The sequence below is a fragment of the Lissotriton vulgaris genome, chromosome 7 (assembly GCF_964263255.1).
Source record: "Lissotriton vulgaris chromosome 7, aLisVul1.2, whole genome shotgun sequence".
Classification (NCBI taxonomy): domain Eukaryota; kingdom Metazoa; phylum Chordata; class Amphibia; order Caudata; family Salamandridae; genus Lissotriton; species Lissotriton vulgaris.
In genome coordinates, this window is record NC_141695.1 from 867,422,104 (window position 1) to 867,437,107 (window position 15,004).

Below are 15,004 nucleotides of genomic sequence, written 5' to 3' on the forward strand. Positions count from 1 at the left end.
CCACCAGTGTATACACATAGGACCTGTACTACCTCTCTGTGAACCAGGAAAAGACTCCATGAGCGCCTGCACCATGCAAATGACCTACCACTATATGCATTAGGCAGAGACGCTACAGGGCATATTTATGAAACTATAACGCAACGCAGCATAGCCAGTCACCTTGCTGTGCTGCTTTACAGGGAAAGGGCGGGAATGTACCATATCTTTTACAATATGGTGAATTCCTGTCCTTTCCCATGCGCTGGTGCACAACGGGCTGCCTAGCGCTAATGAAGGCACCCTTGCACCATGCTGCAACGGTGCCTGCGTTGCATGCAGGATTGTTTTTGTGCAGGAGCCCCCTTCCTTCACAAAAAACATTCCTGAGAGGCATTTTCCTCTTTCTATGTGTGCTGCAGAGGAAGTAAAAGAGGAGAAATAAAGATATTTCTCCTTGTTAAGCCTCTACTGAGAAGGTGTATCTTTTTGGCACATTCCCATGTCTTCCAGTAATGGTAACTTTGGGAATGCAACAGAATCCATGGGAGTTGTGTGGGAACACCAATGCAAAGCCCATGGAATGTCTTCCCAGGGTAAAGTAATGCAAGCAGTGATTCGAGCTCCATTGCGTTACTCCTGGTTTATGAAGCCACTCAAGGCCTTGCAAGGTGGCCTTTGCGTGGCTTCATAAATCACATTTTGGGCTTGTTGTGTGGTGCAAGAGCGATGCACCTCCCTTTGTAAATAAGCCCTTGCTTCTGTATTTACCGTTCATGCACCACATGAGTGCATGTTACATGAATAGATAGCACCAGAATATTCCTAAGGCATGTGTGGCATGCACCAGGCATTGACACGTTCACAGTATGCACCCGCAATGGGCACTAAGAGTTTTGGTGCATTACACATGCACAGTGCCTATATTAACTGCACACACAGACTACTAACAAAGTACATCCAGCAAGCTACAGCTCTGCTATAACACATGGAGGTGCAAAACCAGGTTGTCACTTTCCTTGGCCAGATTGCAGGTTTGTACATCTCAGTTTAGAATCACTATGCAGGTGGTGCCTATGATTAGCTGAGGGCAAGTGTATTCTGGCGCAGAAGTGTTGTGTACTGGTACAGGAGGCCCCTGTAGTGAAATGAGAGACCTATGTACTGTCACATGATACAGTTGCAGTCCCTATAGCCAGCACCAAAATGTCTGGACAGTGATTTTGAATCCATAGGTGGCCTGAATTAAAGCTATGGATGATGCAATTACCCTTATTGACTGGTGTCCAATGCGCTACCTTTAAACTGATATGCCCCTCACTGAGCCCTGGAGCTTTCCTACAGCAAGTCTGAAAGGTACACTGAACTGTGCATAGATAAATGAAGAAAAATAAAATATATATATATATACATATACATATATATATATATATTTATATATATATATATATATATATATATATATATATAGATAGATAGATAGATAGATAGATAGATAGATAGATAGACAGCTAGATAGATAGATAGATAGATAAAAAAGAAGTACACACTTGATATATGTGATGAAATTATAAAAGAAAGTAAAATGAATAAAAGATAAAATATTTTCATATCAAAAAGAAATGTTCGTAGTATATTGATGTGTAAACAAGTTTAATATGTACTGCATCTGCACAATTTACAGCCTGGCTTTTTTTCATTGTAAATGTACGTTTTGGGTCTTGAGGCTAGCGTGTTGTTTACCAATTTAGATATTGTGCTCTGCAGCTAGCACAATATATTATTGTTTCGTAGGGGTCCCCCGTTTCCAAAATAGTGAATAAATGACCTATACTTCCTGGACCAGAGTTGCATGCTGTCTATTACCTCAAGGCTGAGGACCAAGCCTGAAGCACTTCCTGAATATTTGCTGCAGTCTGCTTAGGTCCTGTTTGGAACCCTAGCCAAGGGGGGCCCCAAGCAGACAAGGAGACAAGAGAAGATGCTTAAGACTAAAGAGTACCTTCACTCTCCACCAAAGATACCACACAAGAGAGAGTGGGGAGCCACCACACTCACAGCAGAAATGCAGGTGAGCTGGTACCCAGGAGCAGTGACAGTGTCAAGCGAGCATGCTCCTCTGTACCAATGAGAAACCCAATAGATAAAGAGGTGAAGCCCCTCTTACCCATCACCAGCGCCCACTGACCTCTGTCCTGCTAGTGTTTCCAGCCAGTCTTGGCCTGCTTGCAGGATGGGTGTTCCTGTGTCACACAGAGGGTTCCCCTAAACACGAAGAGCTTTGTAAGGCTTCAGCCTCTGGCCAGCTCCGGCAACGCAACTCCTACCCTACGACCAGCGGAAGCCCTTGTTGAAATTAGATTATGCCTGCATCTGTGAATCTGCCATGCCAACAGGAGAAATCTAGATGTTGGCCATCTTTAGTTGAGTTTGACTTCAGGCAGACTTTGGCTTATTTCACATTATAACCCAATAAGTAGTTATGAATTGGCTAAGGGGGTGGGAGGGTCAAACCTGTATTTAGAGTGACACAATGCAGGAAATTCGTGGTAATTACATCACCAAACGTTTATTCTGAGTGAAGATTTATTATCCCATTTGGAAAGCATTATTGCATTACATATGCGGTTAAAGCACATCACAGAATTGAACATGTGTTACTTTACCTCTAGCAAAGCAGTGGCACCGCACAAATGTATAACATCTTGTGCAAAGGTTATTCAGGATTTTAAAACTGCCATAACTTAAGTATCACATTTTGGGTATTGAAAACAGATCCCCAAAGGTATTTGTGTCGCTGAAACTTGTTTGTTGTACCCAGTACTCGCCCAGAGTGCGCTCACAGTCTTTAGCGGGGGATAGCTCTGGATCTGTTGAAGAGCCATGTCTTGAGGTCCTTCCTGAACATGTGCAGGGTCGGGGAGTGTTTGATGTTCACAGGGAGCTTGTTCCAGGTCTTGGCTGATATGCGAGAGAAGGCTCTCCCGCCTGTTCTGTTTCTGCGGATGCGGTGGACCTCTGCCAGGGCGAGGTTGGCAGATCGGAGGTTCCTCTTGGGTGCATAGAAGGATAATCTCTTGTTGAGGTATTTGGGTCCGATGTTGTTGAGTGATTTATAGGCGTGGGTGAGGAGTTTGAAGGTGGCCCTATTCTCAACGGGGAGCCAGTGGAGGTTTCGGAGGTGTTGGGTCATGTGTTTGTGATGTGGTGTCCCGAGGATGAGTCTGCTTATGCCATTCTTGATGGTTTTGAGTTTGTGTACAAGGGTTCTGTTGATACTGGCATATAGAGCATTGCCGTAGTCCAGTCTGCTAGTTTTGAGTGCGTGGGTGACAGTTCTCCTGCAGTCGGGGGTCCATTTGAAAATCTTGTGGAGGATGCGTAGGCAGTTGAAACTGGTGGAGGCGACAGCATTGATCTTGCGGTTCATGGAGAGGGAGGAGTCGAAGATGATGCTGAGTTTTCGTGCGTGGTCTGTGGGGGTGGGCGGGCTACCGAAGGCGGCTGGCCACCAGGTGCTGTCCCAGGCGGAGGTGCAGATGAGGACCTTGGTCTTCTCAGAGTTGAGCTTCAAACAGCTGTCTTTCATCCAGGCTGCCACATTCTTCAGTCATTCCTGGAAACAGAGTCTGGTGTCTTCGGGCTTCTTTGTGAGTGAGAGTTCGAGATGCGTGTCGTCGGCGTAGGATACAATGTTGAGGAAATGCTGTCTGACGATGGTGGCGAGGGGGGCCATGTAGATGTTGAATAGCATGGGGCTGAGCGATGATCCTTGGGGAACTCCGCAGTTGGTATTGGTGTGTTCGGAGGGGAAGGGAGGGAGTCTGATCCTCTGGGTTCGGCCAGAGAGGAAGGATTGTATCCATTCGAGGGACGTTCCTTGTATTCCCGCGTCGTGAAGTGTGGTTGCGAGTGTGCGATGTGAGACTGTGTCGAAGGCTACGGAGAGGTCAAAAAGGATGAGATGTGTCCTTGGTTGAGTAGCTTGCGGATGTTGTCAGTGGTGGCGAGGAGGGCGGTCTCGGTGCTGACGTTGCTGCGGAATGGGAGGCGTCCAGGATGGAGTTCTTTTTGATGAAAGCAGTCAATCTGGTGTTTACGAGTCTCTCTGTGACTTTGGCAGCAAAGGGGAGGAGCGAGATGTGCCGGTAGTTTTTCAGGTCCGTTGGGTCACCGTTAGTTTCTTGAGGAGAGGTTTAATCTCTGCCAGCTTCCAATCCTCTTGGAAGATGCTGGACCTTAATGAAATGTTGATAGTCCGTCCCAGTTCGGGTACAATGGTAATGTGGAATATGTGGGGTGGGCAGGGGTCCGTTCGGGCTCCTGAGTGGGTTTTCTTCATGGTTGCGATGATGTGTTCAATGGTGGCGGGGTTCCAGGTCATGATGAATTGCTTATCGGCGGCGAGGGGGGGGATGGTATCTGGCGTATGTTAGTTGAAGTTGTCGTAGAGAACCTTGATCTTCAGATGGAAGCAGGAACTAATGTGACACACTTGCCCTATGGTCATGTGCTGTGGGTCTTTAACTGCCTGTGTGCAACACGTGCAGAAGCACTGTCAAATAGGTGCCAGGAGAAAATTTTGTTATGCCATCATAACCTCGCGTAATTCCCGTATTTGCATGGTAAACCAGTCACGTGAAATTACGCTATTCGGTCATGTTGCGTAATTACGCGTATATATAATGTACATTGTATTGTCTTTTTTGTAGTGCTTTCTTCTCCGTTTGTAAAGCCGAGAGTATTAGACGCACCCGATGTTTGCACCTCCTGAGAGTATTTTTTTAATATTCTCTTGGGAAAAATGTGAAATTTTGCCTTTTTCACTTACATATTTTCTGTCGCGGGTAGAGAGCAAGCAGTATAAATGTGATCATTCACAGGCACCAGGACATTTATGAGCCCACATCTCCAATTATAGCAGAGCTGCTCCCTTACTTTTCTTTTCGCTGTTTCATCTTTCTAGGCCGCGAAAGACTTTTGCACATGCTAATTAACTCAGACTTGGATGTGACCTTCAATGTGTTTTTCGTATAAAATTAAATGGAATAGATTAAAAAATAAAGACAAGACACTGGCGCGGATCTGATGCTAAGGAGACTTTGTATGAAATGTGCTCAGGTCTTAGAGGGTAGAAACTCGTCGCGGTGCATTACTGACACCTTGGGTCCATTTACGGTATGACAAGTCCAGGTGCAAGCTGGTAGCAAGATTCGCTGAGTTTAAGAGACAAGTACTTAACAGTCAAAGTGGTATTTTTATGCAACAGTGACACCTGGGTACACATAGAGTTTAGCAGTGACAGACACGTGTGCGTTTACAGGAATGCGTCACTGTATGACTAAGTGAAATTTAAGGAAGGAAAGAGAATACCAGGGACGGCTCTAGGCTCATGGTGGCCCTGTGCAGGGAGCGTAGGTGGGGGCCCCGGGAACTTTGCCATTAACCAAGGCGTATCTCGCTGCTCGTATGTCACCCTTCAACTCAACAAGCACGGCTAGTGCATATAAAAGGCAGCTAGAAACAAACACTCACGCAAACAACCACACATTCGCGTGCTCACGAACGCACAAATGTGCATGCACGCACACATGCACTCACTCACAACAGGAACACACACACACGTTGAGGAGCACACAGACGCATGCATTCGTGAGTTCTCGGTTATGCACAGGCACACACTCAAATGTGCATACACACGCGTGTCGTGAACATGCATAATGCAGACAAACCATTCAGTATTGACTACGCTGCGCATCTGAGACATGTTGTTAACACTCACATAACTAGGCATCTCAACTGGAAAGACAGGCGATTACTTTATAAATATTTTGTGAGCAGTCTCGTCTCAGAGACAGAGTCATACTCGACTCTCACCGTTCCGTTGGGAAGGAGGGTTCACACTGAGAAAAAAAAATCACCAAATTGTGGCTTTTACAGCACACTTGTCACATAAATGTTCAACCAAAATCCAAAGTTTGTGAAGGGGCGCAAAGGAAATATTCCCAAACCTTAGTGGTGCTCTACGGAAGGCCTTACACTGGTCATTGATGTTGGTACCCACCTCCCACTGTCACGTGGCTGTCACTGATCGGAATACACAGAGCATTCTTCACCATGCTTTCAACCTATTCTAGATCCAGGGAATGTAACTTAGTCTTAAAGGGGAAAGGTGGACATTTCACAATCTCTTGCTGTAGACCGGGAGCCTCACCGCTTACTTTCAGAACCAGTGCGAGCCTCTTTCTAAATTTCTGTTTATTAGATTAGATTTCTCGTAGTCTATTAATCAGCAAACCTATACCATTCACAAACTTTGCAAACATTGGAATAGGGAAGTCTTACATTAAACAGAAACTTCTGTCTTTGGTGATGTAAAAGGGTGCGTCCACTTTTAAAAGCTTGTGTTAGGACTTAATAATAGTATGAGAGAGCTCACTATACTGAGCATTACAGCTTCAAATCACAGAATGCCAACTTATCTCTTCATCCTTCTGGGAGTGATCACATGCTTCCAAACACTTGGGGAGCTCGCTTTCGCTCCCTTTGTGTCTCGCTCTCTTTCATCTTCTGCGTTTCTCTCTCTTTCAGCTTGTGTATCTCTCAGACAAAGTGCCTTAGCTTTAGTCAACTTGTCAGTATAAAGTTAAATGTTTGAATCGTTTGGTCGTTTCTAGGAAACATGATCCAAAAAGCGTGTGTTATTTTAATGTTGGTCTTTTTCGCATCAACAAACTTCTTTTTAGGCTTTGCACAAAATATTGTAAAAAGGATTGAAAAAAAAATCTGAAGGGGACACCCGGATTTGAACCAGGGACCTCTTGATCTGCAGTCAAATGCTCTACCACCGAGCTATATCCCCGCTTGTTCCATCTCTCCACAATAAGGAATATATTTGTTTTCATTGGCCCTTCCTGTGCAATATCTTTTAGTTTTACATTTCCGTCTTGTAGTTCGTTTTTTCTGCTCAGCTCTATCCTCAAGCCATTGGGGTTTTTTAGCACTGAGCTACAAACATATCCTCCAATTCTGTTCCTGTCCTTCACCTCTTTGGTGTGCCTGACCTATATTCACCGGTCTTGTTCTTTATTTCTCCACTGACCTACGTGGCCCTGCTTCAAGGCGCGCCCCGAATATGATGACGTTTCACCTTCTGAATGCGGACAGAAAGCCTTCTTAAATAGGATGTTTTTGATTTTACCTCCGCGAGACGCCATGGCGCAGCACCTGGAGTCAGGGGCCGCGCCTGGGATGGCACACAGGCCCTCTGGGGGCTTCTGCACAAGCAGCCAGGACAAAACCCTGCCAGCTGTCAAAACGGCGCCTCAGTCAAACAGTATCTGTAAAGCGCACTAATCACCACAGCAGTGCTTAATTTGTAAGATTTGAAGTGCTGGTGCTCAAATCTTTGTCGGAGGCCCCACCAACTTTTCTCTGGCTCTACCCCCTTCCTCCGATTTAACCAGGCCTGGGATCTGTAGAACAGGAAAAGTCTTTTGTCCAAGATCACACAGCATTGGTCAAGTGGGAAGGCATTATTTGAAGGACCGTCTCCTTGTGCCACGATCGTCAAGCAAATACAGGACTGTCTGTAAATGAAATCTCTCTTCAGGGATAGACTACAAATTTATAATGACATCCGGGGGATTTAAGGTGCATGATAAAGAAAACTAAAAGTACCAGGATGCATCGAGAAAAACAGAAGTGAACGAGCTGTGCATGCCTGACACGGGCTAACTGTCAGTGCTCAAGGATCATTTGTAAATCCTGTCTCGTGCATACAGAGGCACCGTATCTGAGCATCTCGCATAATTCCCGCTCACAGCATATACCTGCTATGGGCTCGAATACAACACCGACGCATCAGCCAGTGTATGGCTAGATGTGTGCGTGAAATAAATGTAGAGGTGGAACCTTGTCAGCAGCTCTGGACACTGGTAGACGAGCTGACTACAGTGCAGATGTAATGTTCAGTATGCAGAAGTCTAATAATGCACGCTTCAAACACTATAAATAGCAGGTGCTTCTTTTTAGCCAGTTGAATCTACGCATTTCATTGCCCCTGGAAGGATGAAAAGTAGCTCAGGAGTAGTCAATTTCAATTTAAACGTATGTATTTCATATAAGAGCCCCGAGCGATGCTCAGACATGCTGGAGACAGTAGCCTCGTGTCATTTTATTACAAGCAACCGGACGGATGCACCAGACCACAACCTTAAATAAAATGACGGATGGAAGGCGTAGACACGTCACGAACACTTCTATCAGTGCGCCGACTGGGACTTGAACCATAACTCGAGACCTCGGCAGTAGCACATTAACCCTCAGTCATGCATGCGTTTTGAAACTACTAGCAGTGCACACTCATCCAAAAGGAATACTATAACAAGAAACATACACAATTCATATAGCTACAAGCCAGGTGAAATACTGCAAACCCTGCAAGGCGTTAAATACCTCCAATGCTGCAATTCATATACATCGATTAGCCATTTATCGCCATGAGGTCATGAAAGTAGTAAGAGGCACTGCGCTAACAGAGACCTGCCTAATTTAACAAAGGTATATAGCGACGAGTCGATGTGTTAGAACCCGCATGCGTGGCATCCGCAACCCAGAAGGAATGGCACACAACTGCGCGTCTTTTAGACTGGTATGGCGCCTCAACCGTGCCTGCCAGATAGGCCTGGCGCAGTGTGTGCGCTGGGGACAGTCTGATACAGGAGTATATCTGTCAGCTGGAGGAATGTGTGTCTGGCCGCTCTGGCGAGAAAGATGACGCATTCAGCCTGGGCCTTACCTGGGCTGCCTGATTAACTGCAGTGCAGACTCGACTCCTGACTAGCTGTCACGGGTCGGGACTCGAGTGAGAGTAGACTCGTCTCTGCAGTCTGTCCGTGTTAGCTCCAGGCGCTAGGAGTTGATGACACAGTGATGGCAGGCTTCCTTCTTCCAGTACGTTCCGAGGACCACCACCACCACCACAGAATGCAGGCACACGCCGACTGGAACTGTGTCTGTCACCGCGGGATGGACTGATGATGACTACGGAATGGTTTCTGTTTCATTCATCGACATGCCACTGCTGTGCTTCGGAGTCTGTGGAGAGCTGCAGGTACACGTTGGCTGTGCTTGGACAAGTTTCTCTCATCTCTAGTGGTAGTACATGGTTGGTCAGTTTCGTGGAGATTCTTGAGTGCATTTGTTTACCTACGTTTGTGTTTGCAATTATCAGAGCGGCACATTTCAAAATGAGTCAGATTTCTCATGAGATTCTTTTCGTATGAGGTTGAGTCTGCGCAGACTCGAATCCTCGGCTTCTGACGTCTGCCAGACCCGATGCCCTTGCTGAGAAACACCGCCACTGCCAATCAGGGACGAGAGCCGGAGGCCGCCAAATCCCTGCCAGGGGCCGCCACGCAAATATTGTATCCATCCTCGTGGCGGCCCCTGGGGTTTGGCGGCCCTGTGCAGGTGCACAGTTTGCACATGCTTAAAGCCGGCCCTGAGAATACATCATAAATGATCATACATGCTAACATTTTTGCAATTGGAATGAGGGAGGTTTTGAAAACAAATCGAGGGAAGTTATTTTTACCATTGAAGTGGAGGACATTTTAGGCAGGAGACAAGTAAAATAAATCCCTTTAGAGATTAAATAATCGGGGGTCTCCCTCCTGAGTCGGGTCCGTTGGCATCTATGATACATACACTAGGACAATAGTGATGCATGTGAAGGGTTGGCACTGGAAAAGATCTTGGAGGCAACAGAAAAATGCCTCTAAATCACTGAAACGTGGGGACAATCAGTCGATGGTTCAATACCTGACTGGAAGGAACAGACCCCTCCCGGCCGCCCCCAATTTGAAGCAGTGGCACTTAATATCCCCTCGGAACATGAGTTTAGCTGAAGGCCTGGAGGGCGCAGACAAACAACAGCACAACAGTGACCACTAGTGGTCCATCACAGAGTGGCAACTGCTGCGATGTCACTGAGAGTGTATAAATACAAGTGCAGTGTTGACACGCAGTGGTCTGTCTTGAGCGGTGCAAAACACACTGATACATCATCACATAGCCAGCTGTGGATTTAACCGAAAAATGCTCCTCCCGGCCGCAAGGGGTCACTGTACTGTGTTTGTGCCCTTGAACTTGAGGGACAGCCTTGGCATTACAATAATGTTTTCTTATAAGATGGCATGCTTCTGGTGTCAGACCATTGACATGCTATGGAGGGGAGGCTGTAGAGCACAATAGCCATTCAAACTAAGTAAGCCTCTGACATATGGTCCTCATGGCACACAAACAACCCCTGTAGTGGAGAACATGCAGAACATGGGAGCACTTATCCCAATGTGTTGACAACGCCGTCTTACCTCGGTCTGCGTCGTAGATGTATACAAACTTCTTCCACTTGTAGTGCTCAATGACGCTGATGAGGGCGTCCTGCAGCTCCGGCCGCAGCTGCAGGACGAACTGGTTAGAGGCGTCCACGGGGAAGCTGGGGGTGATGAAGCAGACGTGTAGAGCCCCACAGAAGGACGTCAACATGTTGACGGTCTTCCGGTCGTAGAAGCCGAAGATAGCGTAGACTCCCTTGGAGAACTGCGAGCAAACTGTGAGAGAGGGAGAGAGAGAAGGAAGGTGAGTACGAATGGTGGAAGCCAGCCTCGTAACACACCCCCCCTTGCTTGTCCAGGTATACTGCCTCTAGTGACAGGACTTCGAGCGCTTATGGGGCCCGCCCACCCACTCTGTATGATACAAACATGGCGCAGAGTGGTGCTAGAACAATTTTTAGGTGGGGGCTGCCATTAGCGTTATATCACTGAAACCATAGGAATTGTGAAAGATCTCTGCGTCATACAAAAAACACAAGTATATAAAAGTTACCACGCCCATTCAGCAGGAGAGTGGCACGGGTGTGGTATGTAACACGGGTGCATTTTGGGGCACTGGTGGGGTAGCACGCTGTTATTTATAGGCAGTACATTTTCAGTTCAAATTGTCTTTAAATTTGCATAGACATGCAGTTTTACTGGTAAAAATATATAGTGCAAAAACAAATATGTTTTGAAATCGGGTTTCAGAGAATATTTATCACTTGCATATCACCAGGAAAAGTGTCTTGATTTCTTTTGCATCGATTAAATTCTTTTTTTCAATCACACCTCAGAATTACAAAAAAGTGCTTTCTCTTGTGCTTTCCTAATTTCTGATATAGTTCGAAATATGTGCATACTTAATTTCCCGATCTTTCTGGTTGAGTGAGGCTGAAGCAGAACCTACCACTTCTTTCAGGGTTAAGTGATTACAATCACTGTAAAACCTGTGCTCACCCTTGGGTAGCTTTTCACTGAGCATTCAGGGTTATCGCAGAGGCAATGTGTAATGCATTGGCACAGCATCTCACACAATAAATACACTGAGCATCACAAGAGAGACTTTACACGTAGTGTATGTAAATTAAGATTGTATTCAACACACACATTAACACAACATGGACATCATGTATTTCTGGACATAAATCACACTTGGAAATATTACTAGCAATACTAGGCCCAACAGTGTTAAAATGACATCAGTAATATATGCACTTGGGAAAAATCCTATTTTCCCCGAGCACCCTTATGCGAGGTAATACATTGTCAGAACTGGGCCAACTCTGGCAAATAACACATTTAAAATCTACACATTTCTAGGGTGCACCCCCAGGTCACTATGACATCGGAAATTTGTACACACATGAATTTATAACACTTTTTAGCAGCACCGTGGGCGAAGGCCGCACAGGTAAAACCAATGTCAGAACGGAGCATTTGTTAGATAATGTAACTGACAGGTAAAACAACACAGCTGCACGGTGCAACTATTAGCAGGTTGTTCTCATGCAGCACACTCCTACACTCACACAGCACTGTAACATGGTGCGGTGCAAAGGATAGAGGAAAGTCCGTATGAAGCACCCTCTCACACACAAGCACTCAGCACAGTAGCGCGGTGCAAATGATATCTAGCAGGTCAGTTGATAATATGAATGTGGACCCCGTGGCACAATCCCCCCACACCTCTCAGTTACCCCCCACTACTCCGCCCATAGGTTAGAGTCAAAACCCCCCACCCCTCACTATATCGGTTTAAGGCCAGAGTCACACGAAGTCATTGGCCCAGGGTAGAAGGCTGGAGTAACTATCAGGGTAACCAAGCAACAGTCAACAGATGGGGGTGGGCCACCAATTGGGAAGTTCAACCACTTTCTGTGGAGCAGAAATTGGCTAGAGGCTGTCCCAGTTCAATCAAGAGGGCCCTCAATTTGTATTCTGACACCAGCCCAGTACTGCAAAGCACAGGTGGATCATGCAGTCTCTTTACCGGCTTCCGATCACTCTCCGAAGTGTCTCTCAGCCCAGTCCCTTGCTCTCACCATCCAGGCCTGATGTCGGCGATACTACCTGGCTACACAAAGTTGACGGACCGGGTGAGGTGAAGGCATTTGATTTGCCGCACTGAAGGCAAGACGGAACACTTGGTGAATAGGGGGTACAGCTGTCCCGCACCCCATGGGAAGTGATACACAACATTTGGTGCCCATTGATCAGAGTCGAAACAGACAATATCGTCACAATGAACCATGAGTCGGATTCTATGTACCTCCCTGGAAATGAGGCACAGCAACTGGTGCGTGATGATCTCCGTTATGTTATGTTATGTTACTGGGTATTTATAGAGCACACGGCTACTCCTGAGAGTGTTCCGGCGCCAAAAGGACCCCTTAACAGAACAGTGTACACAACGGCCGGTAAACCTTGTCTAATGTTGGAAGAGCCACGTTTTTCATTTTCTCCTGAAACTAAGCAAATCCTGTACCTGTCCCAGGGAGGATGGCAGGCTGTTCCGTAGCTTGGAGGCTGCCACCTGGAATGAGCGACGCCCATACGAGACCAAAATAACTTTGCACGATCGATAACCTCATGGTCGAAGACCTCAAGGTTCTGGATGGAGCATAGGGCTAAATTCTATTCCTAATATAAGGAGCCCCTATGTTGTGAAAGGCCTTGAAGGCCAGCACCAGGGTTTTAAAGTCTACCCTCTATCGCATGGGGAGCCAGTGCAGGGACATCTGATGAGGCGTCATATGTGTCCTGGGGACAACCATGAGTACTGCCCTTGCCGCCGCGTTTTATACCACCTGCAGGTGGACTAATAAGCAATCTGGAAGGCCTAGGTACAAAACGTTAACATAGTCCCACCTCGACGTGATCCAGGCTTTGACCACTGTTTTCCTATGCATGATCAGACAATCCAGTCACAAGGAACCAAAAGTTGGGTTTGCCGTACCTCGTTGGAAATGAGGCACAACTTCTGGTGCACGATGATCCAATTTGCATCAATCGAGTCCCAATCAGCCAAGTTCAGTAGTACAGCACTAGGTAGAGTGAGGCACTACAACAGAAGTACCCACCCCGTGGGTTGCAACCTGTGAATAAGACACCGCCCACAATGAGCATGCACTATGCAGTCGCACTAGGGAGATGCAGCACAGATGACCAATCAGGCAACATTGAGTCTTGCAACTGGTGAATCCGCTCTCACCATGGAGACACTTGTGCGTGCTGAAGACTCACGATGCAGGGGCCACACTCCCTAGATGTGGGCATGGTTTGGGGCTCTGCACAAGGCAAGCCAGTCTCCAGGCACAATACTTAGTTCCACCCTTACACCTCGCTGCAGTCAGGCTCCAGCAGATGAAGTAGGCGCTTAAGAGGGCACCGCCCTCCTGGTGAAACACGTAGACAATGTAGGTCCTTTGCAGGAGGTCTATGATGCCCTTGAGACTGCCACAAAGAACAGAGAGCAAGCCAACAAGCACCTGGAGCGCACACTTCCTGGTGCCACACAGCAGCAGGTAGTCAGCCAAGACCATACACAATTCAGGTAAGGTTCATGGTCCGTTCCAACAGATTCCTTTGGCAGTATGCACCAGGCAGGCCAGGATGTATGGTCCCACGTCCCCATAAGTGTATCTCTGCCCTACTGAAGTATGGCATGAGTAGTTATGCTGTATTGTGTCTCCCCTGAATTTCAGTCCTGTCTGCATTGAGGCCTTGGAATGCAGATCGTAATCTTCAGTACGGCCATGATCTGGTTTCCCAGAGGCCAAGTGGCAAAACCTCTTCCTCCAATCTATTCCAGAAGGTCCTCAATTGGCAGAGGTCTGGCATTCCGGTTGCATGCCCAATATTTATGGCTGTATCTGGGCAATGCACAGATGTGCTCCTCCAGTATGGACTGGAGTAAAACTAAAAGGCACAAAAAAGAGTTTAGCGCAGAGAAATGCCCTCTTTCTAGAAGTGGCATTTCTAAGCTATTAATGACAAATCCACCTTACCACAAGCGAGGATTTGTCATTGTGAATCCAATGATAGTAAACAACTTGAGGCTGTCCTACTGTAAGCCACCACTGCAGTTTAAAGTAATCTCAGCCATTCTCCCATATTAACCCATGGGGAGAGCAGCCCACATAGGTAGTGAATACACACATTCCCCGCCAACTACCTCGGCGGGGAATACACATGTGTACTTGCCCTGTCTTTCACCTATCATTTGCTCCACACCCCCAGGGCTCACTCTAGGGGTGCTCTAGCATTGGTGAAAGGCACCCTCAGCATTGGCGAATGATTTAGAAAGGCCAACCTGAGCATAAGTGCAACTGCGGACACAGGCCTACAATGGCAGGCATGCGACCAGTTTAAAAACATCCGGAAAGCACCACTTCCTAACATGTGCATGATGGGTGCACGCACACACGTTCACACTGCATTACAGTAGGAAAGTGCCCAGGGTCCTCAGGCCACAACAAGAGAACCAGCAAAACCCATGGGGAAAAAACAAAAAGTTTAGGAAGACACTACCTCAGTATCTGGTCTAACACTAATATATTTAATTGTTGGTGTGTGTCAGACATGCTACAGTCTTTCCTTTTATTTCCTGTACCCCAGAAGTACTGCCAGCTAGAACACTTTTA

The 15,004-nt window shown here is 46.8% G+C and overlaps 1 protein-coding gene and 1 non-coding gene across 5 annotated transcripts in view; both read right to left on the minus strand.

Moving 5' to 3' along the window:
* The window catches only part of GRIA1 (glutamate ionotropic receptor AMPA type subunit 1), a 527,971-nt gene that overhangs the window by 265,729 nt on the left and 247,238 nt on the right, over positions 1-15,004 (minus strand). For all 4 annotated transcript variants that reach the window (XM_086931263.1, XM_086931261.1, XM_086931264.1 and 1 more), the window contains exon 3: positions 10,356-10,595. In XM_086931263.1, coding sequence (XP_086787389.1) covers positions 10,356-10,595 — 240 coding nt within the window. The remainder of the gene's footprint in view (positions 1-10,355; positions 10,596-15,004) is intronic.
* TRNAC-GCA (transfer RNA cysteine (anticodon GCA)) lies at positions 6,770-6,841 on the minus strand. Its single transcript has one exon. It is a non-coding gene; the product is annotated as a tRNA-Cys (tRNA).